Consider the following 27908-nt stretch of genomic DNA (forward strand, 5'->3'; position numbering starts at 1 on the left):
TATTCTTCAAGACGTGGTAATTATTAGCGTCCTCTACCCTTGTGGTGAGGAGCTTGTCTCTTCCTTTTCCTTCAAAGGAGAGCCACAAGATAGCTGCCCACTGACTCTGGGGAACGCCTTGCACAGTGCAGGCCCTCTCCAAAGCAGTAATCCATTTGTGGATGTCGTCCCCTTGTTTAAAGGGGGGCACTATCTTCCCAAGGTGTTTCGTATCGAAACTCTTTTCCCTATTACTAGGTACATTGCTGCCACCAGTGGGGATTGCCCCACTTAACTGTTGCTCTCTAGCGAAAGCAAGCTTTTCCTTGGCCAGGGCAAGTTCTTCCCTTTCGATCCTTAGATTAGCTGCCCTTTCCTTCGCTTCGTACACTCTCCTCTGAGGGGACGTCATCCCTCTTTGAGAAGAGTTGTGAGAGCCGTTGGTATGAAGGGATCTGCCAGAGTCTCTTGACAGAGATCGGGCTCGTCCATTCCCCAGGTTAAGCGGAACCGACAGCAGCGCCGGGGTTCCCCCAGTACCACTATCGTGTCTGCTTAAGTTGGACCGTGTTAGTCTGACGACTTCTACCTGTCCCTTATCTGCCTCGTCCCCAGAGAGATCCTCATCCTCGTCCTCCTCTCCCTCTTCGTTCTCAGTTACGAGGTGGATGAGGTCAGGATCATCTCGGGTTCCCTCGAGGGGAGGCATATCTCCTTCTGGATTAGAAGAGCTACGAAGTTTCTCAGCTCTCCTGGCATCATAAGTCTCCAAGAGACCAATCAGAAAGGACGTTGTGGGGTTAGACCCCTGCTGAATCTTCCGGGAGTGACACAGTCGTCTTAACTCCTTGAAGCTCAGCACAGTATATCCTGAAGGGATGACCTGTGGAGGGTCAACTGACACAAGGGGAGACTCAGAGTTTCCTCCTTGGCCCGACATACTGTTTCTAGTGTGGTGTAAGTGATGCACCTACCTACACTATGTGTTTTCCTACTGATCCCTTGCTAAGAGTTGTAGCCAAGGTGTGCTAAGCCTTGAGGAGCTACAACAGCTGGTTCAGTAGAACTCAGAGTATTCTAAGCTTTAGTTATATGTACTAACAGTACTTGCGCGATCTTTCAACAAGATATTCTTAGGATACGTGTGGTAAAACAACAGCAAGCTCAAATCCCAACCGCTGCTCACCAATGTGAGAAGTTGGCCCGATATGCAACGTTCGCTATTCTAGCGACCGCTATGTATCGTTCCAACGACCCTTATGGTGTTTGGTTGTAAGTCAACCTATAGACCAGCTATCCTAGTAGCGTGGATACGAGCAGTCTAAGGCTAAGACTCGAGAGGGCGCGTTAAGCCAGCTGTTTACCACACATGTACCCCTTGAACACCCAGTGAAAGGACACCACACAAGTGTTATGAAAATAAACAGTATATTTATTAAGAATCACAACAGCCCTGTACTCTTTATGAGGACAGGGTACTTAGCACAAACCAAATCTCTTTAGCAAATACTTTAAGTGCACAGTTAACACAAGTGTCCGAGGACACGGAAAGGTTTAAGGCAAGTCGGAAGCGAGGGACTCGGGACCCTAGAGTAAGGAGGCTATGCAGGCACTGAAATGCCGAGTTACCTAGCCACGAGGGCTGCGGCTGCACAAGTCTTACAGGCGTCGGGGTCTTCGCTGACGAGCCAGGAGCCGGAAGAAAAGGAGTTGCTGGCCGGCGACCAGTGCTGAATAGTTCGTAGAGATCCAAGCCTGGATCGGAGATTGAAGAAACCTGAAAGCAGAGGGGACCAAGTTCGTACTACTAGCCAGTAGTCAGAGGGTACCAGGAAGGCACCAGTTGGCCGTCACCTCGACCAGGTGAGTGGGCGACGCTAGGCTCTGCAGTCTCACGGACCAGGAGGCGTTGTCGGCGACCACGGTGGAGGTGCGAGCTGTCCCACGACGGATGTCGCTGTCGGCGTCTTGAGTGGACCAGGAGGGTCCGGGGTGCTTCTCGAAAAGATGGAAGCAAGGGCCAGTCTGGAGCAACCAGACCGGCAGTGATGATTCTCGGATGTCGTCACAGAAGGACACAAGCCAGCGGCTAGTGACCAGGCAACGTGCTGAGCAGCGAGCAGAAGGGCCCCACGCAGATCGTGGAGATGCTGGGGGACTGCACTTCGGAGCTGGAGCGGCTCAGGGTCGGGGCTTCTCGGACCCCAGAGCACTCACCAGAGAGTTACCTCGATGGTCGTGCTGGTTTTTAAGAGCGTGCAGGTTCTGATGATGGCCGGTCCCTCGAGGTCTCGTCGCACCCGCAGGTCACAGCTGAGCTGATGACGTGGGTAGAGGTCAGAGGTGCCAGGGAAGCCGGTTCTCGTCGAGCTGGGCCGTCGGATTCCTTGAGGAAGGACTTACAGCAAACCGCAGAGTTCTTAGATGGTGCCCGCTGATGCAGGGTGACTACTCCTTAGCCACAAGGGAGAAATCTTGAGAAGAGTCTTGAAGTCCTTTCGTAGAAAGTATTCTTGATTCAAAGATGATCTAATTTGGAAGGGTCCCCGCTCCGGCCTTTATCCTAAAGAAAGGGGTGGGTACATGACTAGGTCCTGCCCTAAGGGTGGGACCAGGAAGGGGGGTAGTTACACCCCTCTCCCCTGCCGGACTTTCCCCAGGCCAGGGCTGTCGCCCCTGGAACTGGTTCTAACCGGCAGATGCGTAGTGAGCACCGGGGTGCCACTCCGCAGTCACCTTCTCGCAAAAGCCCTACCTACCCAGAATACACAAACCCTGTCTGGGACGGTGCGAACACCGCCCTCGACAGGAAACCCTTTGTCCAAGCGCTCCTCGCTGGAAGGACTCCCAGCAGCAGGAGGTCAGACTCGGGTCTGTGGTGGCAGCATCCATTTTGTGGAGCTGAGGCTTTCGTTAACTTTAACCGGGGTTCACAGTTACGTAAATGTCGTGTCCCTCTAGAAGGGCGGAATGCTAACCTCGTCGCCAGAGTTGGTGAGAGGGCAGCATCCCGATTCGTATGACACCTTACTCGACATGTCTTGATAACGCGACACCGAAGTTACCGATGTGGCACGCGTTACCATGGAACAGCCATTGGGTCTTTTCTCCGCAAGCTGCAACCGGCTCGGCTCGGGCCAGAACACAGTTCACGCGAGCCCATGCACTCTGCCTTCAGGATTGTCAAGGCCTGCCATAGGAGTGACTGATAGGGACTCGGGTGTCCATCGTATGGTTAGATATAGAGCTACTATATCTAAAGCAAAGGGTGATTACACGACTTCGCCCCAGCTGTCATGCAGCCAGTTGTGTCAAATTTAGGAGGCCAGCCAGGGGTGGCATAATACATGCTGCAGCCCCTGGCGGCCCTGGGTACACCTATGCCCTGAGTTACAGGGTCTGATAAGGTGGCCCAGTACCAATTGGTAAATGCACCTAGGGTACATATCGTAATTTAGAAAGAGAACAGCCAGGCTGTGGGTCTGATTGGCAGGCCCACAGCCAGAGAAAGTCGTAAACCAGTGAAACAAAAGCAAAAAAATCTGGGTGATCATAGGATTGCAGACCCTACTCTCCTACAACTTGGTCAAAAGAGCGGAGTACTGCTCTTCGGATCTGCGCTAACTGGCGCGGAAAAAAGAAGAACTGACGTCAGCGCGCGGAGGCGGCGTCTATATACTCCAGCGACGTCATCACGGCGCACGACGCCAACGACGGACGCGAAGCCGCAGGGGACGCCTGCAGACAACGCCTACCGACGCGCAGGGGTACTGCTACGCCAAAGTTTCCGGATCCAGACTGACGCCTGGGGATATTCTAAGGTAAGGAATCTAATACTAATGTGTTTCTTTCAGATAACGTCCGTAAAAGGCGACTGTGCAGCACTATCCACTCAATTATGCATACGTAATTGATGCAAACTCCGTTCCTTTTGCTCGAATCCCTGGAGTGGGGGATAGGGTAATTCCAAACATGAACAGGAGAAGATTCCCATTACAGGAGGCACATATGGGGTTGGGTCTGAGACACCAAACAATCAGGGACTCTCTGAGAGAATTGCAATCAGAGTACTGGTGGCCGGAAATGAGTGTAGGTATTCATGAATTTGCAAAAAACTGTGAAGACTGCAACAGAGATCACAGTGGAGAACCGGCCAGTGTAGTGGCAGAAACCCTAATAGAAAGCATAAGGTGATCTATCCGCGCAATCAAACGCGTCCCATTGTATATCATTAAGGCTAAACACACTTAAAAAATGTGGCCCCAGCGCTCGGCTGACGCCAGAACGGTTATAAAAGATCTGCGAGTCTTTATCGGCACATACGCAATTTCCATGTTCCATTCTGACCTGGGTCCTGCTTTTAGCTCTCGAGCTTATAAGGAGGCCATGGCCAGCATGGGCGTTGGCTTGCGGTATTCTTGTCCGTCACACCCGAAGGGAACAGTGTGGTAGAAAGAAAAAACGGGGACATAAAGCAATCTATAACAGCGAAGGTATTAAGTTCGGGTGATGGGTGGGTCAAACATTTAATAAGTGTCCAGATCAGTATTAACAATTAGCCAAGAAATTCTCTAAAAGGTTTCAGCCCGTACAAACTATTGTTCAGAACTAGAATGCACATTCAGGACTTAGATAGTCAGGTATCAGTGGTAAAAGATAAGAAAACAGACTTTGACATCAAAGACCGTTTGGCTGTTTTACAGGACTTGAATGAAACAAGAAAATCCTTAAGCAACAAAGTTAAAGCAACAGCCAGCTACCACTGACAAGGCACCACCAGCCCCAGCAAGGCCTGTCTGGATTCCAAAGATTGGGGATCTAGTCAGAGAAAAAATAGCGGTGAAGAAGGAATTTGGGCCTTCTTACAGAAAAGCAGTACCTGTCTTAGCAATCAACGGAACAAGATCAGTAGTACTACCGCCCCTTGCTGGTAAAAAGGAGAACAGAGTTGTATCAATCGACCTGGTAAAACCACAAGCATGTGGCCTATAATCAACAGTAGGCCCAGTGGACTCCCGAGAAACAACAGAATACCCAAACTTGCAACAATCCAAGAGGTTCAAACTGAAAGACTAATCACATTCGATAAGCCTGCAGTGCACAGAGAGGGACTATGCAATAATGCCATGGAACTCGTGCCACTTGGAACACAGATTGAAACAGTTCGTCATGAAACACCAGTCTACAATGACGTGGCATCAGAATGTGCTACCGAAAGACAAATTGAAAGAACACTTCCAACAATTGACAGAACTGCCTCTGGCTACTTCATCAACTTCGACAACTTTTCTGAGGATCAAAGCAACCCCGAAGTGATGCCAGAAACAAAGGCTTTTAAAGAAAAAGCAACAGAACTCTTTCATCAACTCAAAGAAATTTACCTTATCTCTCCATGGTTAGAGTTCTGGTTTGGTCTAGGTGTATTTTTCCTCCTGCTTTGGCTCATCATGGTACTTTGTTTGGGAAAATTCATTGAGGGAAAATATAGTTCAATGGACACAGCAAGTCAGAACATCAACTTAGTCCTCAAACGACACAGATCATCCCACATGAAGAAAAGAGAACTGTCAACAGTAAATGTCACAGCCATTCCAATACCCGGCGGGGTAGTATGGGACAAAACTGACTATGAAATATATGGTCCGGTCGAAATCCTGAAATATCCTCATCAATTCAAGGTTTCCTTAAGTGACTTTGTAAAACCTAGTACATTCTCTGATGATTGGGACTTTGAAAGTATTAATAATATGATGTCTGATTTAGTAATGTCAGCAAGATTCACAGAACATGATTATTTACTAGGTTTGTCTAGTTATGAACAGATGTTCTGCTACACACACTATGGTGATCATTACTTGCATAAATCTGCACAACCTAGAAATGTTTTTAAATATAACCAATGGGAACATTGTGCTACTCCACCTAAAAGCAGTTCTAAAACATTCTATGAGAAATTTCAGTACTTCTCAGGGTTTAATACCAGTGATGCAGAAACGTTTTATTATAAACTGTTAGATAAAACAGGATTGAAAACAATGCTGACAAATACTAAATTGAAATATTCAGAAGCATTTTATGAAAAAATGATGAGATTTGGTTTTGATTATTGGAAAAATAACATTGAAACAAAAACAATCTGGGGTACAAAAGATTGGCAGGTACAGGGCATAGAAGCACTATTTCGAGCCTGCATGATCCCAGAACAAATAATGTTTTTAAATGAAACAATTCACCAAACAACCTGTCTTGGCCTAGCTAAGATCAAAGACCTTAACAAACCGTCTATTCCAAAGCCAATACCTGATAATGCAACAACAGATATTGAAATAGACGTATCTAAAATTTTACATCTAAACAGAACACATCCTGATTGGAAAAAGTGGTTAATCTGGCCTACTGACACAAACTGTCAAGATAGATTCCTGAATAAAACACAGGGGTTAACAATGTCCAGACCAGACCCTAGATACTCCCAGAGACAACATCCAGGGATAGTAACAACAAAGTGTAGGGAAGCTGTGCCTTGAATGGCTAGAATCATCCACACTGGCTGAAATTAAGCAACACTTATCTTTACTTAAAGATGGTGCTGATTTGCGCGATTTTATTATGGGACCACGCAAACAGCGTCAAAAACGCTTCATAGCAGCCAGCATCTATGCGGCATACAACGAGGCTTGGAAAGTCACACAAATTGAAACAGCTGAAAAAATACGAGAAATTGATCGTATTAATTTGGAAAAATCACTTTCTTTAGTGGACAATGGGTTAATGACTGTCCTCCAGAATATATTCACTAGACAGTACTGTATCATCTGCCATAGATATAATAGACAAAGACTTGCTAATGTTACAGCATGGCCAGTCGCAATTGCGTTCTATTGTACAGTTAGGCTGGACGCTGCAAAATCTTCGTTCAGGCTATGTGCCTTGGCGTTTAATAAACACAACGTCATTGTTTTCCATCTTTAACCTTACTGATCAACAAATCAGCTTGGCACAGAAAGGAGCAGACTATACAATCCTGATCATCGAAAAACTTGAGAGATTACCTTTGACAATGTCAGAAAGTCCGGTCATTGAATGGATAATACACGGGATTATCACAATTCCGATAACAACTTTCCGATTTAAAAATTGCCTTGAATACATACCTACTGGCCAGTATGAACGATTGGGTAAAGGATACGTTAAGTCAGCATGGAAATTACCATTCACACACACATGCTATAGTGACAGCAACAAAAATGTATTTCTTAGTGGTGAAAACTGTAAACATTCACTACGCGGTATACTTTTGTGTCAGGGTATTAATTTACACGGAGCCTGAGAAGGAAATTCTAACAATCTTCAATGCCACCAATATGTCACACCTGCAACGCAGATAGAGCCTTTCTTTAAGCAGCTCTCGAACGGGAGTTACATTCTAATAACGGATCGCAGCTGTTGTGGCCTTTTGCCAGGGAAAGCATATCTCGTAAGCGTAACTTCCATGGTCAAATGCTGTATGCAAGAATTGTTTCCAAACGGCCCTGGAGACACTGAGATTCCCATGTGGCCTCGTTTGAATTTCTCTTCTATACGAATTGATACTTTAAGCAGAATGAAGTCTGTGCTTTTGCAGACAACAGTGCCCATCACGTCATCAAAAGAGACGTATGAACTCCAAGTTGCAAGGACAACATCAGAGATTCATGACCTTTTATCAACAAATTGCCCCGTGCATTTCACAGAAATGCTTAGCCAACTCCTTAACATGTCTAGTGCCACAGGCATCCCAGGCATATTTAAGACGATTTTTACGGGACTGTTAACACCATTCAAAGCAATTCTAGGAATCATTCCTAATTTTGTCCATTCAGTCTTTGGCGGCATACCCCTATTTTTGGGACTTGTAGCAGGCATTTTATTTTTGACCCTCCTGCTCCGATATGGCAAGCCAAAACTCAGACATGACTCCTACAAGGATGGAAGAAACGATCCTAGCAATACGCTACCGGGACAGAATAACTAGAGTCCTTGGATTGGCCAGGCTGAGAGATCTGAACATGACCTGGTTTCTTTCATTCAGACCGATATGGCAGTCCTGCATCTTACCTGTGCTTCGATGTATGCTATGCGGAGATGAGTGCGTGTTGGACATCTGTCTTGCACTTCCATCAGCAGTACCAATGGATATCGATACTTTGCTAAGTCCTATAACGGCTCAAGCATTGTGTTGTCCCCAACGGCTACCAATCCGGATGACGGCATTCGTTGAGACTCCTGTGCTACGACTAGGTGGTGACAGTGGAGCGAGAAATAAAAGCAACATCACCCAGGTACGACCTTCTGTGAGCATTGCTGATCCAGACTTTGATGATAGCAATCATTCTCACACCTGCCAAGTTACAGCACCTGATTTTGTAGACCAATTCTTTGAGAGCCTGTCTGATATGATGTTCTCCCCTGAACAGAAACAATAACTTTTTGAAAAGCATTCCGACACACAGCGTTCCCATGAACTCTGAATTCGGCCTTCAGTTTTGATCAACAAAAACTGCTGAAAAGCGTTGGAACTCTATTCCCCCGTTCACCAAGAATTTTTTTTTAGAATTTAACATTTTTCAAAATATTTACCTTTTTCTGGCACGAAATTCTTTGCTTAAAGTAGACCTATTCGTAAAGAACAGAAGCTTCTATTTTTAGGTAAATCTAGAGACATAATAACTTTACATCAGCCTCTAGCACATTTTACAGCAATGCATTTATATGTGATTAAATTATCTCGCACTTCCTTTCTGTATTAAGAGATATTTTCATGTGTAATTTTTTCGCAAAATCGTTCACTGATGACATATGCTATAATTTTTAATGATTTCTATGCTTAAAGACGTACAGTACATCCATGTATTTCAAAAACGCCATTTCAAATGCAAATATGTATTTTGGGGTGGGTAATGTTACACATGCATCTTTTACTATAGTTTTTAGTAAATTGATGGACATAAATTCGTGGAGTGGGTGTCGCGTTCTAATATAGGACCCCGATCAATACTCTGACCTTATGCCCCTATACGGCTATAATCCATTTATTCCCCTATAATGGCATAAACGATCAAGAGTAATATTTCAGAAACTCGTCTCTGGCCTAACCCGATCAGAGCCACATTTCAGAATCTCTTCCTCTGCGGCTTCCTCTGCAGCTCATTAGAGCAAATGACACAGCAGAAGCCACTATCTAAGATTCCTAGATTACACTCCGAGTTCTTCAACAAGATAAAACTCAGCAACCTGGGAAAAGCCCGCTTGCTATGTTTTGATTAGTAATAGAACTCTAATGAGCACTGAGAGACGATCACTTCCTAGTGACATCTTTATTGACGTCTTATGCCCAAAAACTTACGTCAAACAAGGCACCTTTCGGGTATAAATATTACCAACGTTGCCTTAAGCAAACGCTGCCTCAACGACATCAATGATAGCGATGATGTGGTTAACATAGGAGCAGAACAGCTGTCCCCTTCAGAATCCAGCAGATACAAGCTGCCCTCGGACGCTGCCCCTCCTCCTCCTCGACACGCTGAGAGAGACGCTGTATTTTCTCCTGCCGAGAAAATCCAGCTCTGGCGTTTCCAGCCTACTCTTGAGAGTGACTGGGATATCGAGTCCTGGAAGGAGATACAAGACCTCCAACATTCTATTCCAGAGGTATGGTGTTGACTAAACCCTTAGAGAGAATTCTTGAAGCAAACCTTGGCAAAACCAACTTAACTAAAACTGCTACTTCCTTACTCCCTCCCAAGTATTAGGCTTAGGTAAGGTACACTGGGGTAGGCGTAGTTAGAAGCACCAGTTGAGTACGTTAGTCGAATGTATATATGAATGTATATATTTTATTCATTTTAACCATTGTATGGCTAAGAAACCATATCAATGCTTTTACAGTATTATTTCGCAATCCTCTTTTTACTGTACGCACTTTTTATAATAACTAGTCTTGCAATTGTGGCAATTCATTTCTCTTGCATGAGAAGAAAGACTGTTCAATAAATAATACCTTTTTATTGAAAACGCCCGTCTCTCTATTCTCTGCATCTTGGTGAAAGTAATCTGCACAACTGACTGAGTAAAATAACTGTCTATTGTTTCACACGACTCTAGAGATTGACTCTTATTCTAAGGAGCAAAGTTGTCATGTTTATGCGGTTGTTGGAAAACTGAATCCCTTCTTGTCTGTACCAGGGAAGCTGATCACTTCCTATTCAGTCAAGAAAGTTTCCAGTGACCTCTGAGCTAGTTGGTAACAAACCCAATTAAGTTTAGCATAGTCAGTGGAGACCTGGAAGATCCGCACTTCTACGTCTATACTACTGTTTGTTATTCCAATGCGCAGGGCCTATTGGGAAAATAGGAACTACACTACACTACTGTTACTGAAGACCAACGCAATATGACATGTTCCGAAAACTTGAAGAGAACGAAATCATCAAGCTCATCAGATCTAAACCCAACATTGATGAACCCTTCCCATCACAGCTAATAAAACAACTCAAACAATCATAGCACCTACATGGACCAACATGAAATGCCTCACTAATCCAAGGCACAATGCCAGTTTCCCTTAAACTAGGACAAATACCACCCACTCCTCAAAAAACAGCTGGAGACTCCAAAGACAACTTCCACCCAGTACCAAACCTACCTTCCTAGTAAAAGCCAGGGAAAAGGGAATATGATCCCAGCTCAGTCAACACATAGAAAATCACAATCTTCGACATTCTTTAGTCGGGCTTCAGAACAGGACGTAGTTCAGAAACAGCCATCCTAAACATAACTGAATACATATACAGGATGCTTGACACAGGGAACTCATGTCTGCTAATAGTTCTAGACCTTTCTTCAGCCTTCGACACAGCTGACCACACACCACTACTAAACAACCCGGAGTGAAGCACTGAATCAAGGGCACAGTCCTAAAATGGTACATCTCATACTTTAACAGTAGCTCACAACTAGTCAAAGTGAACAACTCACTATACAACCAGTCAACCAAGGTCTCCCCCAAGGCTCAATCTTATCCGCAACATTATTCAACCTTTACATGGAACTTTTGACCACTTTCATGAAAGAGGCAAATTCCAAATACCACCTATATGCGGGCAACAGGCAATGTTACCATAAAATGACTTTACCAAAGGATATCCTCCACCAAAATCAGACACCGATGGAAGTGCAACACTCGCTACATACAAATCACCTAAAACGTAACCACCAAAAGATTGAATTTCTGCTCATCTCCCAAAAAAACAACACTTCTCAGATACAAAAATGGATTTCACAACTGGACACTATTTGCTGCCAAAACACATCAAATCATTAGGGATCACACTAGACAAACGTTTTAACAAGACTACCCACATAAATATCACAGCAAGAAGTGCCATTTGAAAAATGCATAAAAAAATATCAAACCCTTCATACCTCATAAAGATCTCAGAAATGTGATCCAGGATATGGTGATACCCGGACCAGACCACAGGAACAAGACTGTAGGAAACTGGGCCTTTTTTTTTTTTTTTTACAGTTGTCCCCTCCACTTTTTGCCCCTTTGTAACTGCTAGATGCTGATTTATAACTGAATGTACACTGAGAACTGATAATCAGACCTCAGTGCCACGGCTCCTTCCTTAAAACAAAGTGATGACTGCTTGTTCTACAATTAGCAAAGGACTTTAGTACCCCTGTAAGTCCCTAGTAAATGTTACCCGAGGTCCGTAGGGCATGGGTAATAAAGAGGGTCCAAAAGGGATGCAGGATATCATATGCCATCCTAGGGGGCCCAAACACAAATTCCACACAGACTGCCATTGCAGACTGCATGATACAGTACAAACCATGTTAGAAAACATGACAATCCTCTGTGCCATGCAAAGACACTCCATGGGCTATATGTAAGTCACCCATAAAGCAGGCCTTGGAGCCCCAAGGCAAGGTGCATTATAGCACATGTGAGGACATATCTGCATGAGCAGATATTCCCCTGTAATGTCTAGCTCCACTCCTGGATATTACAAGTGAGCACGGAAGCCATCTTAAGGTATGTACTGAGCACTAGTCAAAAAGAGTTTCCCAGCTACATAATGGTTTCACTGAAACCTATGGTGTTTGGTATTAAACTCCTCATTAATACACCCACACTGATTCCAGTGTTGGGTTTATCAATACCTGCACTCAGAGGGTACCATAGAGGTACCCCTTGAAACTTACTAGTCCTCAAGTGCGCTGGCTGACTAGTTCCTGGCTGACTAGTTCCTGGCTGACTAGTTCATGTCCCGCTTCCCACCACAGACGGGTTTCTGACCCCCTTTGAGGCAAGAGCCCCACTCTCAGAGGACAGAAACAATGCCTTCTCTGGCAGGAGGTGTTCACAACTTCTCCAAACATTATGGCTAGTAAATTAGGATGTCAATGCAGGGAGTTTCAAAGAGCACGCCAGACTTGGTGGATGCCACCCCCTGCCCTGAGGCCCATTTGACACCAGGACAGGCAGAAAATTAGCTATACAGGAGGCGTGTTCCACTGCCAGGATGGGCATACCTCCAGGGTGAGCAGCTTGGAGTAAATGCGAAAATAGGAATTCCACCATTTTGTGTGAGGTGGAATTAGGAACTCTGGGACAAGGTGATGCCCACTACCCAAATAAAATGGTCCTCTAGGGGATGCAGTGAACCTAGGGGTAAGTAACTCATTAGTAACTACCCTTCACTCCCCTTAAAGCCTCTAAATTGAGTATTTAGGTGGCCCCCAGACACCAGGAAATCAGATTCAACTACTGGGAACTGAGGAAGAAAGAAGGACCGAAAAGAGCGACAACTGAAGACCTACACCAAAAATTGGCACAAAACCCGGCTAGGCTGCTTGCATTTCGACCATCGCTGGACCGACTTTGTCAAATGCTGGACATCTTCTGCAAAACCCTTGGAGGACTGCCTAGCCCCACAACAACTGGGAAAGATCTGCCTTGGAGTAGAGGAGCTGCTCCCTTGCATCTGCAGGCACCACAAAGCATCTGTCGGTCCACCGTGTTGATCAGCACCACAGAAGAAGGTCTTCATGCTCCATGAAGTCAGATAAGTTTCCTAACCGAGTTTGTAAACGCCAGGTCTTCCAGGAGCCTCCCAGCACCAATAACCTTGGTATACTGGAATAGCTGTAGCAACCAAGGCTTGATGGTGGTCTAGTCCGGACTACAACAGCACCAAGCAAGACTTACTGTAGAGGGACATCAGGATTCACCAGGCCAGCACAGAGACTGGCCCTGATGCCCTGTTCCCCCTCTTCACCAGGTCCCCGAGACCCAGATTAGGCCTTTGACTGGCCGTGACCTGATGCCTCAAAGTTCCCCAGTAACCGCAGTGAAAGAGTGGTCCTCAGACCCTTAGGAGCCGAGCCACCCTTGGGATTAGCCGGGCTGGTCCCCCAGTAGCAACCTGCAGCCTCTTCCTGCAGGAACAGAGATGAGCAAAAGTCTACAGCCACAAGACCCTGCCGGGCAAAGCACCAGTGTAAACAAGACCACCAGCCAAAGTGTGAGTGGACTAGTGGTATCATTGCATGCCCAAGACCTTCAAGACTTGCGCCCTCCTGTGGGTTCTCCCAGACTGACCCTCCAGTCCCTTCCTGCAGTCTCTTTTCAACAGGAACGTTTCCCATTGACTTAAAAGGTGCAGAAGTTCTGAAGAACAGTCCTGGAAGTCATTGCTAAGTGACCGAATACAGTATATGTTTTCCCCCATAGGCAAAAATTGCCACTTTAAAGATACAATGCAGTGCATTTTCTAAGTCTTGAAAAATTGCTATCTTAAAAAGTACTTATTCGATTACGATCATCTTGGTGTCTAAATTCATATAAAAATCTGTTTCATATGTATAAAATTGGTGTCCGATTTTTCAATGGAGTGCGTGTCTCACTTACTCACTGTGTGTGTGCAATAAATGTTTAACACTAACCTCTAATCAGCCTAATTGCTCGCACACACTTCCACAAAAGAGAGCATTTGGGATCATTACTTTAATCTCTGTAAACCAATAAGGGTTGCCTCAACTCAGCACAGTATACCTCATTTTGGTGCACAATATATATATAGCCAGCTTCCTTCATCGACCCTCACTAGTACATCAAAATCCAACCTAGCCCATATGAAAGCAAAACTAAATGCAGCAGCCAGGCTCAATTTAGGAAGGAAATGCTCCGACTACATCACATCTACTCTTGCAAGACTCAAAAGGCTACTAAGTGAAGAGATATGCACCCACAAAACAGCCTGCATCACACACAAGGCTGTGGACCAAAAGACACTGCAAATCCTTTTTTTTAAACTGACCAGATCAGAAAGAAACCGCACACTCAGGAGCAGACAGTCACTGCTCCTGGAACCGCCAAAGTAGAAAAAAACATAGATCATACAAACGCTCATTCACGGGAAATGCACCAAGGGTATGGAACTTGATTCCACTTGAAAATCTATGCCTACTTCAATAAAAGTAAAATCCTTACTACTAGAAAGGCACCTAGGTATCATAAGGGAATAAGCCTACCAATACTAGGCACCAAACTAGCTAGGACTACTACACATAATAGTACTGGCCTGTTGCCTGGAAGGAAGGCTAAATAAAACCCCACCTCACTATCAAGAAGCCCCACAATTCCAACCAAATGAACAACTGGCAAAAATGGGGGAACTACATAGTACCTGACACAGCACTAGGGTGGCTAACAATCTGGTGCATGGACACAGAATGTATACTGCCTCATAATCCCTCATAAAACTTACAATCTTTAAATCCCTATTACCAGACTGGGTGACATTAGACAGTGACCTTTGATATTTGTTAAAACTTATGTACTAAGAAACTTTTTATGTGTATTGTACAGAGCTCTGATCCCTAATGTGTCATGCATGCACTATATAAAACTCAATTAAAAAATGAAAAAATAATAATAATGTGCATCTTAAACTAAAAAGACACCTACTTTCCTTTACAAGGAGAGGATGTACCCAAAGAGAAAATGTAAGCATCATATCACAGCAGACAGTAGGACATGGACCACTAGCCCTTCAGGGTTCACACTGAGAGACCCAAGAAATGGTAGCTGTAATAATAGCCTTGGGGATATCATGACTTGTTTTTTTATTAGAGTTTAATATATTGCGAACATGACCTAAGAGGGTAGCGCTTTACAAATGAAACTGGTAGGTTCGACAATAATTAGCCACATGGCTGCTGCCCCGATTCCCCTGCTGTGCTGCCCCCCTCACCGAAATGGGTGTGGTTGTGACGGAACCATTCCGTCATCAGCACAGCCCAACCGTGACTGATGACGGAATGGTTCCGTCACCAGCATCGAAGGGGATAACAGTAATAACAATCACAATAACAGTACAGGAAGTAGAGCCCATGCAGGGGGGGGGAAGAGCTTCCAAGAGTCCAACATAACGCTTTATATATTATATGGGTGAGATAAACAGGTAAAGCAGGTAACAAACAATAATATGAATCTCACTAACAGTACAGGAAGCAGCAGTACCAAGGCAGAGTGAAGAACTCCCTCTAGTCCAACAGAGAGATCAACAGAACAGCCAGTGTCAGGAGATAGATTACCAGCGCGGACAGTGTGCTTTATCTCTGTCAGAGATTCATGATCCTGGGAGCTATGGCAAGAACTTGTTCATCAACAGCATTTTTACTTGTTTTTTGGAAGATGCAGGTGAAGGGATAACTCTGATTTCAGATGGTAGGGAATTTACCTACTTTTTTAGAAAGGAGGCCTGAAACTTTCGTCCAGCCACCCAATTATTTGCCCCATATCATCTACTAAAAGATGAGCACAATGGAGGAAAGCCCTTTGCTCTCTGCTTCGGATCACTGCATCCACTAAAAGTCCCAAAGTCTTAGACTCTCATTAGGTCCATCTTCCTTTATAATAGTGGGATTAACCTCAGCCAAGATCTGAACGCAACCTAGAACTCCTTGATGACATTTTCTCATTTATCAAAATCTCTGTGATGAAGAAACAATTCACCCCGACCCAAGCTCACCCCTAGCCCTCTAGACATCTCTCAGGCACCTCTTGCTGCTTCCTCCCCTCTTCCCACCACTTGTATTGCTGAAACCCCTTCCCCCTCTCATCATCCACCTTGTTCAGCATATCCAACAGCATTCACTGACCACTACCCCTCAAGCCTGATTCAACCTGCATTTATCATCGCAATAGTCTGAGCCCTCTCCACACCTCTAGAGAAGTGACCTCTGAAACAAACTGCCCAGTCACTAACACCTTCAACTTATCTCTGCCCAGACGTCTGAACATACACCCACTGTCATCACTGATAAGTCGGAGATACTCCCCTTGGAACAAACCATGACGCCTGCAAACTCGGAAACCCCTAAATTGACCAATAACATGGTCCCTCTCTCCTCAGCACTCCCCTTCAATCAATTCATGAGCCGCACAACCCTACACCTCAATCAGGACTCTATCTCTAGTCCTCCCTCCCCTCCCCTGGTTCTCCCTACTTAGCCTCTCCCTAAAACTAACTGCAGGAACACCCTTTCTCCTTGCCCCTTGACCTACATATCGACCATCTGTTCCCACACCACACTTGACACTAAACTCATTGAGATCTCTCCGGAGCTTCATCAACTTAAGGCTGAAATACGAAGCCTTAAGCCATCACCTCCAAGCTAGCTAATTAATGTTGTACCACCAAGTCGCTAAGTAAGAATAGACATTCCCTTTCACATTCTAGCAACAAGCATGAGAGATGCATGCCACCCCCCACATCCAATGGGATCTCAGCAACCAAATTATCACCCCAGTTCACCTGGAGAACAATTCCCTACACCAGCGTCCCCACCTGGCCCATCAGGTTGAGAAATTCATTTTCGGACAATATCTACTTCCTCCTCCTCTCATAAAAATCTATACACTACAATACCCCAGACAACTTGGGTCAAATCCAAACAATTCAGATGAATCCACACAGAGAACCTAGGCCCAATCGCAGAGCTTTTAACAATTTCAACCTCAAGCAAATTCCCATCACTCAGGCTTCCTCAGATGTCAAAATACCCCACCTAAAATGTATGCTACTCAATTGCCTATCGGCATCTAAACACACAGCAGATATTGCGGACCTCATCCTTAGTCATGATCTCAACCTCATAGCCCAGACTGAAACATGGCTAAATGACTCCTTCACTCAAACTCTTGACTTTCTAGTACAGCCTAGCTAAAACATCATCAGATTAGACAGACTGAACAGACCTGGTGGTGGTATCGCATTCATTCACAGCAACAAACGCTCTGTGAAGCAAGCACAAAACAACACTCTCACCTCGTGTGAATATCTAGGCATCAATATTTTGAGTAAAGATAGACCTAAGTGCAAATTGTATGAGTTTTAACACCCTCCAGGAGATGACCTCCCATTCATTGAACAAATTATGGAAATCATTATGACCAACTCCGGTCTACACTGCGCCCAGATCTTCCTTGGTGACCTCAACCTCTACTGGAATTACATAAACAACCAAACCGTGATCAGCCTTAAAACTTTCTAGCTGATCTAAACCTAATATAAATCTGCGACAGCACTACCCGCAACCTGGGAGCTAACTTGGATCTAATCATCTCGAAGGCCAATTCCACTAAACTTGAATCTATTGTTCCATATGACTAGACAGACCACCATAGCATCACTTTCCTCATCACTAAAACGCTGACCTCAAAAAGGCTCAAATAAAAAAATAAACAGACACTGGATAAGGAGTACTCGAAATATAGACCTGAATGAACTGACCTCTATCAGCAATTACATACTAAACCCTACAAGGACATGTCAGATGTCCAGCTCCTTACTGATCATTACAATAATTCTATGACAACCATACTAGATGCTATTGTACCCCTCCAACTAAAAGGAGTGTCCACCAAAGGCTCCAAACCTTGGTACAATTGTAGCCTAATGCTGAAAGATGCAATGTAAGATTTTCTGAACGGTCATGGAGATTTTGCCCCTCTCTCGAACATCACAAACACCCAGATCTCCGAAAAATATTTACAACAAACGCATACGTAGCTCAAAAGCAGTCTTCCTTAGGAAATAGCTAAATGGCACAGTAGAACAGACAAAAAAAACAGTTTGAACTCGTCAAATTGCAATCCATCAGGCAACCCAACCTTCTACTTTGGGTCTAATCTGCAACCTAACTGCAAATAACTTTCTACCTTCTTCCTGGGTAAGATGGAAAAGATTGAAACGACTTATGGACTGCTTTGGATCTCCTACCGGTGCTTTCACACATCAGCCCCAACCCGCCCATGTGGCCTGAGCGCCCTGAACACACTTCCAAAAACAATGCTGGCTACCTTCGACACGGTTGATCCCCATCTCCTGATCGACCGTGTCGGCCTCGTTGGGATTCAGGGCTTGTCTTTGAAATGGACTACTTCCTTTCTCAGCAACCATTCCCAATCGGTGCGCCTTGCTTGCCTCAGGGCAGAGCAAAAGAAACTGACCTGTGAGGTCCCGCAGGGCTCCTCCCTGTCACCCTTACTTTTCAATCTGTATGTTCTCCCCTTGGTTCAGGCCCTGCGTAAAAGAGAGGTCGTAGTCTTTAATTACGCGGACAACCTTCCCACGACGAGTGTTGGGAAGTGGCGTACTGCAACACTCGTGCCAGATTACGCTGCTTTTAAGGTTCGTTGGAGCATTTTCATCAATTTTGAATACTTTTGCATTTGGTTGATCTACTTTACTGACGTAAATAATTAATTTACTCTCTTAATTTCTATGCAGGTAAGTACTTAATCAATAATAACTCAGATCGGATGAAAAAAGACAGCGTCCGTGGTGTTAGAGTTTCTAAGGGTTTTATTCCTCATAAAGGAATGGTCGTGACCAAGATATCGGATTCTGAACACCACAGGGGTGTCAGAAGGGATAGATGAGCGCGCTACAGTTTATTAACAATACATAGCTTATATACTTAATTCACATCATAAGTAATAGTGCAAGAGGCGTAACAGCTGAGAGAAGACAAGATAACAGTATACACGTGGTACTAGTACGTAATCAAGAGGCGTGAACTAGGCGTGAACTGGAGGTGTGTACTAGAAACGTCACTGATAGGTGACGCAAGTGGGTGGCACCAAGGGGTGGTGCTAACAGAATTGTTGCAATGTCAGCAGAAATCGGAAGCTTGGATGCGCGCGCAGCTGCATGACGTGTGATTGACGGGGTGCAGGGGACTTGACATTTACACTGACGGCAAGAGACAGAAGTCTGGCATGTCAGATCAACTTGTACTTCTATCATATCTGATATCTGATGTTTAGGAACCATACTATCTGGGCGGAAAGGTCTCTAGGGCAGAAGCTATTCTATGCTAACTGTGGATGCGTGTATAAGCGCCTAAGTGTCTACATGAGAAGCGTGGGGGCACGGGGCCTTCCATGGGAGCATGGTAACAGAGGCTATGAATTACTTGCATTGAGACAGGTCGGCCCTTTGGCTCTGCAGCTGGGGAGGATGTTTACTGAGGCTAGTAGGCAGGAATGCATTTTCGAGGAGCGGAACAGATAACTCGAAGGTTATAGTCAGTCTTGGCAGAAAGCAGGCTGAGCTGAGCGCGAGGGGCCGCGCTGAAAGTAAGTCAGAGTTCACGGGTACAGAGGTAGCCTGGGCAGAGGCTGTCAGAGTCAGGAGCCCAAAGAGGCTCGATGGCAGAAATTCAGGGCCTACTCTGCCAGAGCAGGAAAAACATGTAAAGTACACTACAAAAAGACGGTGGCATAGCATACTTAGGAACGGAGTATATAATCCATTCAGGGTGGATCTGAAAGAGGACAAGTTAACGTTGGACGCAAATGTATTTGCGTCTTCATAGCTGGCTCAGGAGGGAAATTACATGCACTTTAAGCTGGTACATGGAGTCGGTGGGGTACGCGCTAGGGAACATAACATGACCAAAACATTTATATTTCCTCATTACCACAAGCCTTCCTACTTACCAATACTTGCTTTGCATCACTCTGACATCATTGATACTTCTGCTTAAGTATAGAAATACATTGTTAAGAAAAGCCCTGAGAAAGTCTGTCGCTTATACCACTAAATACGAAACACGTGTTGGTGGCTAGGATTACATATGAAGAAGTACTATACAATAAATGAAGCTAAGAAGATCGTCTAAAACCTTGATTTATTAAGAACTTGATTTACTGTTGTTGCAAGCTCAGGATATATCTGTCTTTTTCACTTTCTTTAACCTGTTCATGGATCCGTTAACCGAAATTCTGAAAACAACAAACATCAATTATCACATGTATGCCGACGACATCCAACTTTATCTGAAAATCTCCTTCCTGGAGATATTAGGTCCCTCACCGCAACTCTACGAAAAAACTCTGAATTGGCTGACCTGCAACCATCTCAAACTAAATACTCTCAAAACCGAATTCCTTTGAATTGCACCCCCCCCCCCCCCCCCCCCTCCCAAAGCAATCACTAGAAACTGATGAATGGATGGAAACATTTAACAGCTCTAAATTGCATTTCACATGTCATTGATTCCACAAAATCACTGGGAATAATGCTTGACAAGAACTTGAACATGCAGGATCACATTAGCTCAGCCACCAGAGGAGCTAACTACCAATTGAGCAACTAAAGGAAAATCAAAACCTTCCTCCCTCCCTCTGGATAACTTCAAGTCAGTTGTTCAAGCCCTAGGGATTTCCAGGCTGGAATATGGAAATGTAACCCTTTGGGGACCACCTAGATCTTCTGGCAACATTATACTGGTGTTTAAACTGCACAAAAATGAATTGAAGAAGTTGTTGTTTTAAATTCTTACCCGGGAATCAGGAAATTATTTTCCCATCTGTAGCGCATCTCCAATACAAACTCTTGCCAGAGGTGTGCTACTCCTTTGACTCCACCAAGATAGAAGTTGACCATACAGAGGCAGGAAGCGAGTTTGTATGTCAAGCTCTCTGAAGGGGCAGATTTGAAGTGAGTGTAGAGATTCTAAATAAGAACAAACACATAAAAAGGTGATAAGGTATGCAATAACAAAAAGAACCCTTTTTGCATTTAAAAGATACAAAAAAGCCCTAGACTGAAGACAGAGTGTGGCTCAGGTTCTAGACCTCAATCCTCAGGCTCAGATGGAAATTAGGATTTGTTTAGTCTGCTAAAAGTAGAGAGGAAAACGGCATTGCATATTCCACGGAGTGAAGATGGGGTTGTAAAGCAACCCACTGCAAAACATAGCTGCTGACATATAGAGTTGTAAAAGTCATTCCAAAGAGTGACTGTCCTTCACAAGAAGGCATTCTAATAAAAGGATGAAAAGGGATGGAGTACACAAAAAAACACAACTGTAGACTATATAACACTTTAAAGAGTTAAATGTTCACAGCTGAGATAGGCAGTGATCTACAGGTCACAAGTTAGAACTGAGCCTTCCATCCTTCCAAAGTCAGTAATTTGAGTATCCTTAAATTAGGCAATTGTAATCCCTGTTATTTGCAGCACTTGGAAACCGCAGAAATGCATTATAAAGTGATATATAAATACATGCTAATATTTTAAGAGAAGCATCATAAAATACATTTCGAATTCCACCAGTAAGCAATTGAAAATAAGTGACAGTATATGCCCACACTGAGTGATGATTCAGTCTGTCTGCAGCATGAGAATTATTGGTGGCAACACTGCGACTGAAGGAGAGAAAGTTGTTAAGTTCTGTTGATGAGAGAGGAACGTCATGGAAAAAAAGCAGAGAAATAAAAATGCAATCCACAGCGCGCACAATGCAGTAAAGCTTTTATTTCTGCAGCCATATCTATAAATGTTCTAGATTAGCAGACACCTACAAGTGACACTCATAGGATGTCAGCTTTTATAAATCAGCCGCGTCACATTTTTTGCCTTTGTCCTACAACAAATCGGCTTGTAGAGTGAAGATGATAATTTCAAATCCGGCAATTAGTTGACAAACAGCCCACAAATGTTGACAAACGTACATACTCTACAGATATCAGTTGTAGTGTAGTCTAGTTGCCGATCTTTAAAAAGTTTTCTTCTGAACTATCTGTGTAATTCAGAAGACTGTTCTCAACAAACAAAAAACAAAGAAAGCCTAGTACTAGCTCTCTTCTAAAAAAAAAAAAAAAAAAATGTAAACTGTTCTTTCAGAAAGCAACCTTAGAACTGCTGTTGAAGCCCTCACATTTGGATGGCGGTAAACCCTTGCTCCATGGCCTCGGAGACTCAACATTGCACCCACCCTTAAGAACATACTACACGCCGCAGCATGTCTCATTCAGAGCCTGAAGAAATATGATCACATCATCCTCTTGCTGATGGAACTCAAATTGGCGGCCTTTGCCCACCAACCCATTCTTCAAAACTAGATGCATCATTTACAAAGTTATCACAACAGCACCTCTGCTTACCTTGCAGACAAGATAACCATCTCTGGTGGCGCGCAGCGCACCCATGGCCAGGACATCAGAATAGAAGCTAAGAAGTGTTAAAAAGGAGAAAAAAAAAGACAGCATGCCTTTTCCACCTAAGCACGCAGGGTTTGAACAACATTCCGGTACCCATTAGAACTGTCCCAACGCCGTTTCAAATTAGGAAAGGGTTGAAGACCCATCTCTTTAATAAGCACTATAAAACAATGCAGTAATCGTACACTTCGGCTCCCAGAACCCAGATACCTTTGCTATCACTCACTGACTTCATGCTTGCCTTTGACCTCTACACTGTTCTTGTCTCTACCTTGCTGGACACCAAGACTAAGGTGGCCATCTGTCTAGATCTAGGGGCAGACCAGACTTCGATTAAAACCGCTTTTATTGATTTTAAGACTAGCCTTAAACTATCATTGAAGCAGGATGATCATCTGTCCAAGGCCCATACTCAAGGTTGTTTTGACATGAAACCCTTTCAGTCATTCATAAGGTCTTATGCATCAAGCCTAGAGTGGTGAAGGATATAAAAAATGCAAGAGCAATTTATAAGGAAGTGCTCACAGTAAGTAACACACAGATAATGGAGGAAGCGTTGGAGGAACTTCAGATGGCTATCATACAAAAAGATAGTGCAGCGTTTTGGAAGGTACTTAATGCGCCTTACTTAATAGCAATCTTCTGACCCCACTATGTATGTTCCTATCCAAGAAGATGAATGGGTGGAACATTTTTCCAGTATTTATTGCACCCAGTGTTTGGGGCAAGATCCTTCCGATAATGGGCAGGGAATTCCTTTACGATAGGTAGAGGAAGTGAAGAGAGCACTGAAGGAAAGTAGTATGGGCAAGGCCATGGGCCCAGACGGGGTCCCACTTGTTCTGTTTAGTGATCCTTAAATTTATGGGTACCACTGCTTACCAATGTTTTTAATGCAATACCCATGTCAAGGCCTCCCCCTACCTGGAATACCTCTGTGATAATTCCTATTTTTAAACAGGGTGAAAAAGAATTGGCAAAAAATTATAGGCCGTTATCCCTTTTATATTCTATGGTGATGGGGTGGATGCTTTTGCACAGATTGGAGGACTGGGCTATTGAAAATAATATTTTAACAGACACACAATAAGGCTTTAAAAAGGTCTGGGTACGATCGATCAAGGTAGGAATTTGTCGCTAATCATATGGAAATATACAATCGCCAAACAGTTCTCTATATTTCTCTTTCATGGACTTATCAGCAGCCTCTGATTGTGTATCACATTCAAAACTACGGTCAATTATGGCTGAAATAGGCGTAGAGGAGCCCATAATTAATTTTTTAAGACAATTGTATATGGATGCCAAGGCGTGTACAGTATTGGCGAACTGGTAAATGCACCAACCACTTTAATTTTAAAAGGGGCGTAAGGCAAGGGTAGTTACTCGCCCCATTCTTGTTCTCGTTGTATATGAACAGAAAAGATACAGTTTTAAGGAAAAGAGCATGGGACATACCTTATATTGGGACATACCTTATATTGGGACATACCTTATATTGGGACTTGACTGCAACCTATTCTTTAATATGCGGACCACACAGTTTTAAATGACAAGAAAGGGGAGAGGGTTACATGGGCTGACTGAGGAGTACACAGCTTTTAGGCTTGACCTTGATCTTCAAGTGAACGAAAGTAAAACTTTCACAATGATCTGTGGGGCAAGGAAATAGAGGAGACCTATTCATATTATTAACAATTTTAAAGTGTGTGAGACTATGTCCTTTTCGTACCTTGGAATTTAATTGGAAAGCAAATATACCTAGAAACCTATGATTAATTAAAAATATACAATAGCAAAAGTGTTGCAATTGCCTCTTAGGAGGCAGGCCTTTGGGGCATGGTGGGTGCACAAGGAATATAGCAGATTGAGAACTTGTGCCTAAAACAAACTGATGGCAGTCCCTCTTAGCTGCTCCAATGCTATAACCCATGATGAATTACGAGCCCCTTGCACATAGGATAGGAGAGGATTAGTATGGCACCTCTTTTATTGTGGCACTCCACCTGGTGTAAGGAGACAGGCCTTAATGAACTGACATTGAAGGACTTCCTGCAACTCCATGCAGCCCTTGATATAACATGGCTGGCTTGTGCACACTCTGTGAGGAGATTGGATATCTGGAGCTATTTAAGGTACCGGAATCAAGCATGATTCTTAAAAAAGTCACACTAAAGCATCTATTTTTTAACATTTCCTGGTTGAAAAGAATAGAGAAGGATATGGTCAAACAGTCTGTCACTACATATAATCTTGTGAATAATGAGGTGGACCTCCCTTTCTATTTATCTTCAGTTCAAAATATACAACGTCACTATGTGTTGACCAGATTTTACCTTAATCTCCTACCTTAGCAGGTCTGAGTCCTTGCCCTTGTGGCGGGGCTTTCTGACAATCTAATGTGCACATCATGTTCTTTTGCACACTTTAGGATATACTAAGAAGAACATTTTTACTCTACCTATTTATTGTTTTTAAATTTAGACAGTGTAGACCAGCCTTATTGTTTTTACAAAAATTACACAACCCTCTGATATGCCATGCCCTCTTTTATTTGGCAGGTTCTCAAACTTCGGAAAAATGTAATTTTAATGTGATGACGCAATACAGGCCTTTTATTTACATTAATGTGTGTAAAAGGTAAAAACTGTAAAATTCCTGTTTCTTGGACTCTTCTTAGATGTTTATGTTTTATGATTAGTTCTTTTATGTATTGTATTTTTGTGCTTTTATGTACAGAAATGTAGTGAATAGAGATTTTTTACTTGACTTGTACACTGCTCCACTACCTTTTGGCTAGGTCCGTGCTATGCAAATAATGCGTTCATATATACATGTTTTGTGCTCTGTGATGAAACATTTTTAGATCACATGACTTTTGTATGCTTTTTTTGCCAAACATTAATAAGATTAATAACAAACATACTTGTTCCTCATTGTCTCGTGGTGTAGTAAGTGTTTCAGCAAATGTCCCTTGTCTAGCATCTGGACGTTCTGATGATTTATCTGCAGCATCTGGAAACAAATGCTTAAAAAAAATATATATATATTAAAACATCTATTAGTACCAACTAAAAGCTTACCGTAGGGCGCACGGTTTAACATTTCAACATGTATGTTCTGTGCAAATAGGCCTGCTTTAAAAAAGTAAATATTCCTAGGGAAGAGCTAAATATAGTACAACAAGCATTTTTCAGCAGAAGTGCAGTCTTAGAAGTAGAGGTCGAGTAACAAGAATGGAGTGGTAGAAAGCAAAACTAGAAGGCACATTAGAAATTATTTTTCCCAGAAAAGGCAAATGAGTATTTTCCATCAGAAGCAGTCTAGAGAAATAATTGGAAATGATTTAAAATATGCATGAAACAGGACTATGCCTGGAAGTAATCATTTGCTTTCCCCCCCATGTTTTCCAATCAGGTAACAGTAGGTTAAAAATCTATTTTGCAGATACTACAAAGAAATTGGCACATTTTCTGCTTTAACAAAATGAATCAACCTGTGTTTCAGACTATCCTACAGAGAGTCTGATTGACTGACAGCAGAGAAACATAATAATCCTAACGCAGGAACCCATTCTGATTGGTTGAAAGGGCTACCAATTGAAATGCTATTCTTTCAGCTATCTGAGTGGCCATCTTTTCTACTGATCAGAATTGGGGTTTGCACCAGGCCCATTCTGGTTGGCTGCAGATAGCCTTTCCCAAGAAGGCTTCAACAATGTTCACAAATTAACTGTGACTTGTGTGATAGTGAGGTTTGATTTGATTTGAATAAAACTTATATTGCGCAAACAATAACCCGAAGGTATCAAGGCGCCTAACAAAGTATATCATAAACATGGGCATGTCACCATTACATATAGGCCTGCACAAAAAGATGGGTCTTCGGGGCACTTCTGAAAGCCTGGAGAGTGGGTAGGGATCTTAATTCCAGTGGGAGGGAGTTCCACCATTTGGGCGCCAGGGTGGAGAAAGCCCTGCCACCCCATTTAGTTCTACTGAATCGAGGGACTGACAGAAGAAGTCTACTCGAGGAGGGCAAATTCCGAACAGGAGTGTAGCGGGACAAGATGGATCCTACACCAGTGGGACTATTTTTAGCTAATGCCCTATAGGTCATACACAGGGTCTTAAAGCGGATACGGTCCTCCACGGGAAGCCAGTGTAACAGCTTTCTAGCCGCTGTAGCTGAGGCACGTTTGGGAAGATCCAGGACAAACCTGGCAACAGCGTTCTGGAGTACCTGCAAGCGCTGCAGTAGACTTTTATTCAGTCCCACATACAGCGCATTGCAGTAGTCCAGCCGGGAGGCAATATGGGCAACTGCAAGCGGTTTCCTTGCCTGCAATGACAGGTAGTGCCTGATCCTCCTAAGGATGTGAATGATGCCCCAACAGGTAGAGATGGTTCTGTTGACCTGTTTATCCAGATTGAGGGCGGGATCAATCATGACCCCTAGATTTTTAGCAGAGGAGGTGGGGGTGGGGCAGGCTACTAATGAGTCTGGCCACCAACCAGATGACCATACATCCTCTTTCCCTCCAAACACCATCACCTCTGTCTTCTCTCCATTCAGTTTCAATGAATTGTAAATTATCCATTGCCCGACTGCCTCCATACAGGATCTAAAATTGGAGGCAGTCGGGGCACCTGACTGGGAGAGAGAGACGAGGATCTGGGTGTCATCCGCGTAGGATACTATCTCCATCCCATAGGATCTGATTAGCCTGGCAAGTGGGGTCACATAGATGTTGAATAGGGTCGGACTCAGAGCCGACCCCTGAGGGACCCCACATTGCACCGGCAGGGATGGAGATAGATACTCCCCCAACTTCACTCTTTGCACTCGGTGATTGAGGAAAGAAGTGAGTAGATCTAAGGCTGCCCCCTGAACCCCAACCTCCCTCAGCCGAGCTGTTAATACTGAGGGAGAAAGGGTATCTAAGGCTGCCGTCAGATCCAAGAGGATCAGGAGGGTGGTCTGGCCCCCATCAACACGTGTGCGGATGTTGTCCAACACGATAGTGAGGGCCGACTCAGTGCTGTGTTCCCTCCTGAATCCATGTTGGGAGGAGTCAAGACAGCCCGAGTTCTCTATAAATGCGGCAAGATGCTTATTAAGATGTGCTTCTAGCATCTTTGCTGGGGCTGGGAGGAGTGAAATGGGCCGGAAATTTTTTAGAACCGCAGGGTCCAAAGAGGCCTTTTTGAGTAAAGGTTTTACCACCGCGTTTTTCCATTGGGTGGGAAAAAGGCCATCCCTCATGGCTTTATTCATAATATCAACCAGCGGGGGCAAGAAAATATCTCTGCACTGTTTGAGAATCCTAAGAGGACATACATCCAGGGGGGAGCCAGATTTA

The 27908-nt window shown here is 44.0% G+C and overlaps 1 protein-coding gene across 1 annotated transcript in view; it reads right to left on the reverse strand.

Annotated features, from left to right (window-relative positions):
* Nucleotides 1–27908, reverse strand: part of RAB3GAP1 (RAB3 GTPase activating protein catalytic subunit 1) — a 465696-nt gene that overhangs the window by 188869 nt on the left and 248919 nt on the right. Inside the window, exons 14-15 of the mRNA XM_086954315.1 lie at nucleotides 25473–25574; nucleotides 20884–21056 (exon numbers count right to left, since the gene is read on the reverse strand). Of these exons, the coding sequence (XP_086810441.1) occupies nucleotides 20884–21056; nucleotides 25473–25574 (275 nt within the window). The remainder of the gene's footprint in view (nucleotides 1–20883; nucleotides 21057–25472; nucleotides 25575–27908) is intronic.

This window comes from Lissotriton vulgaris, chromosome 2_1 (assembly GCF_964263255.1).
Source record: "Lissotriton vulgaris chromosome 2_1, aLisVul1.2, whole genome shotgun sequence".
NCBI lineage: Eukaryota > Metazoa > Chordata > Amphibia > Caudata > Salamandridae > Lissotriton > Lissotriton vulgaris.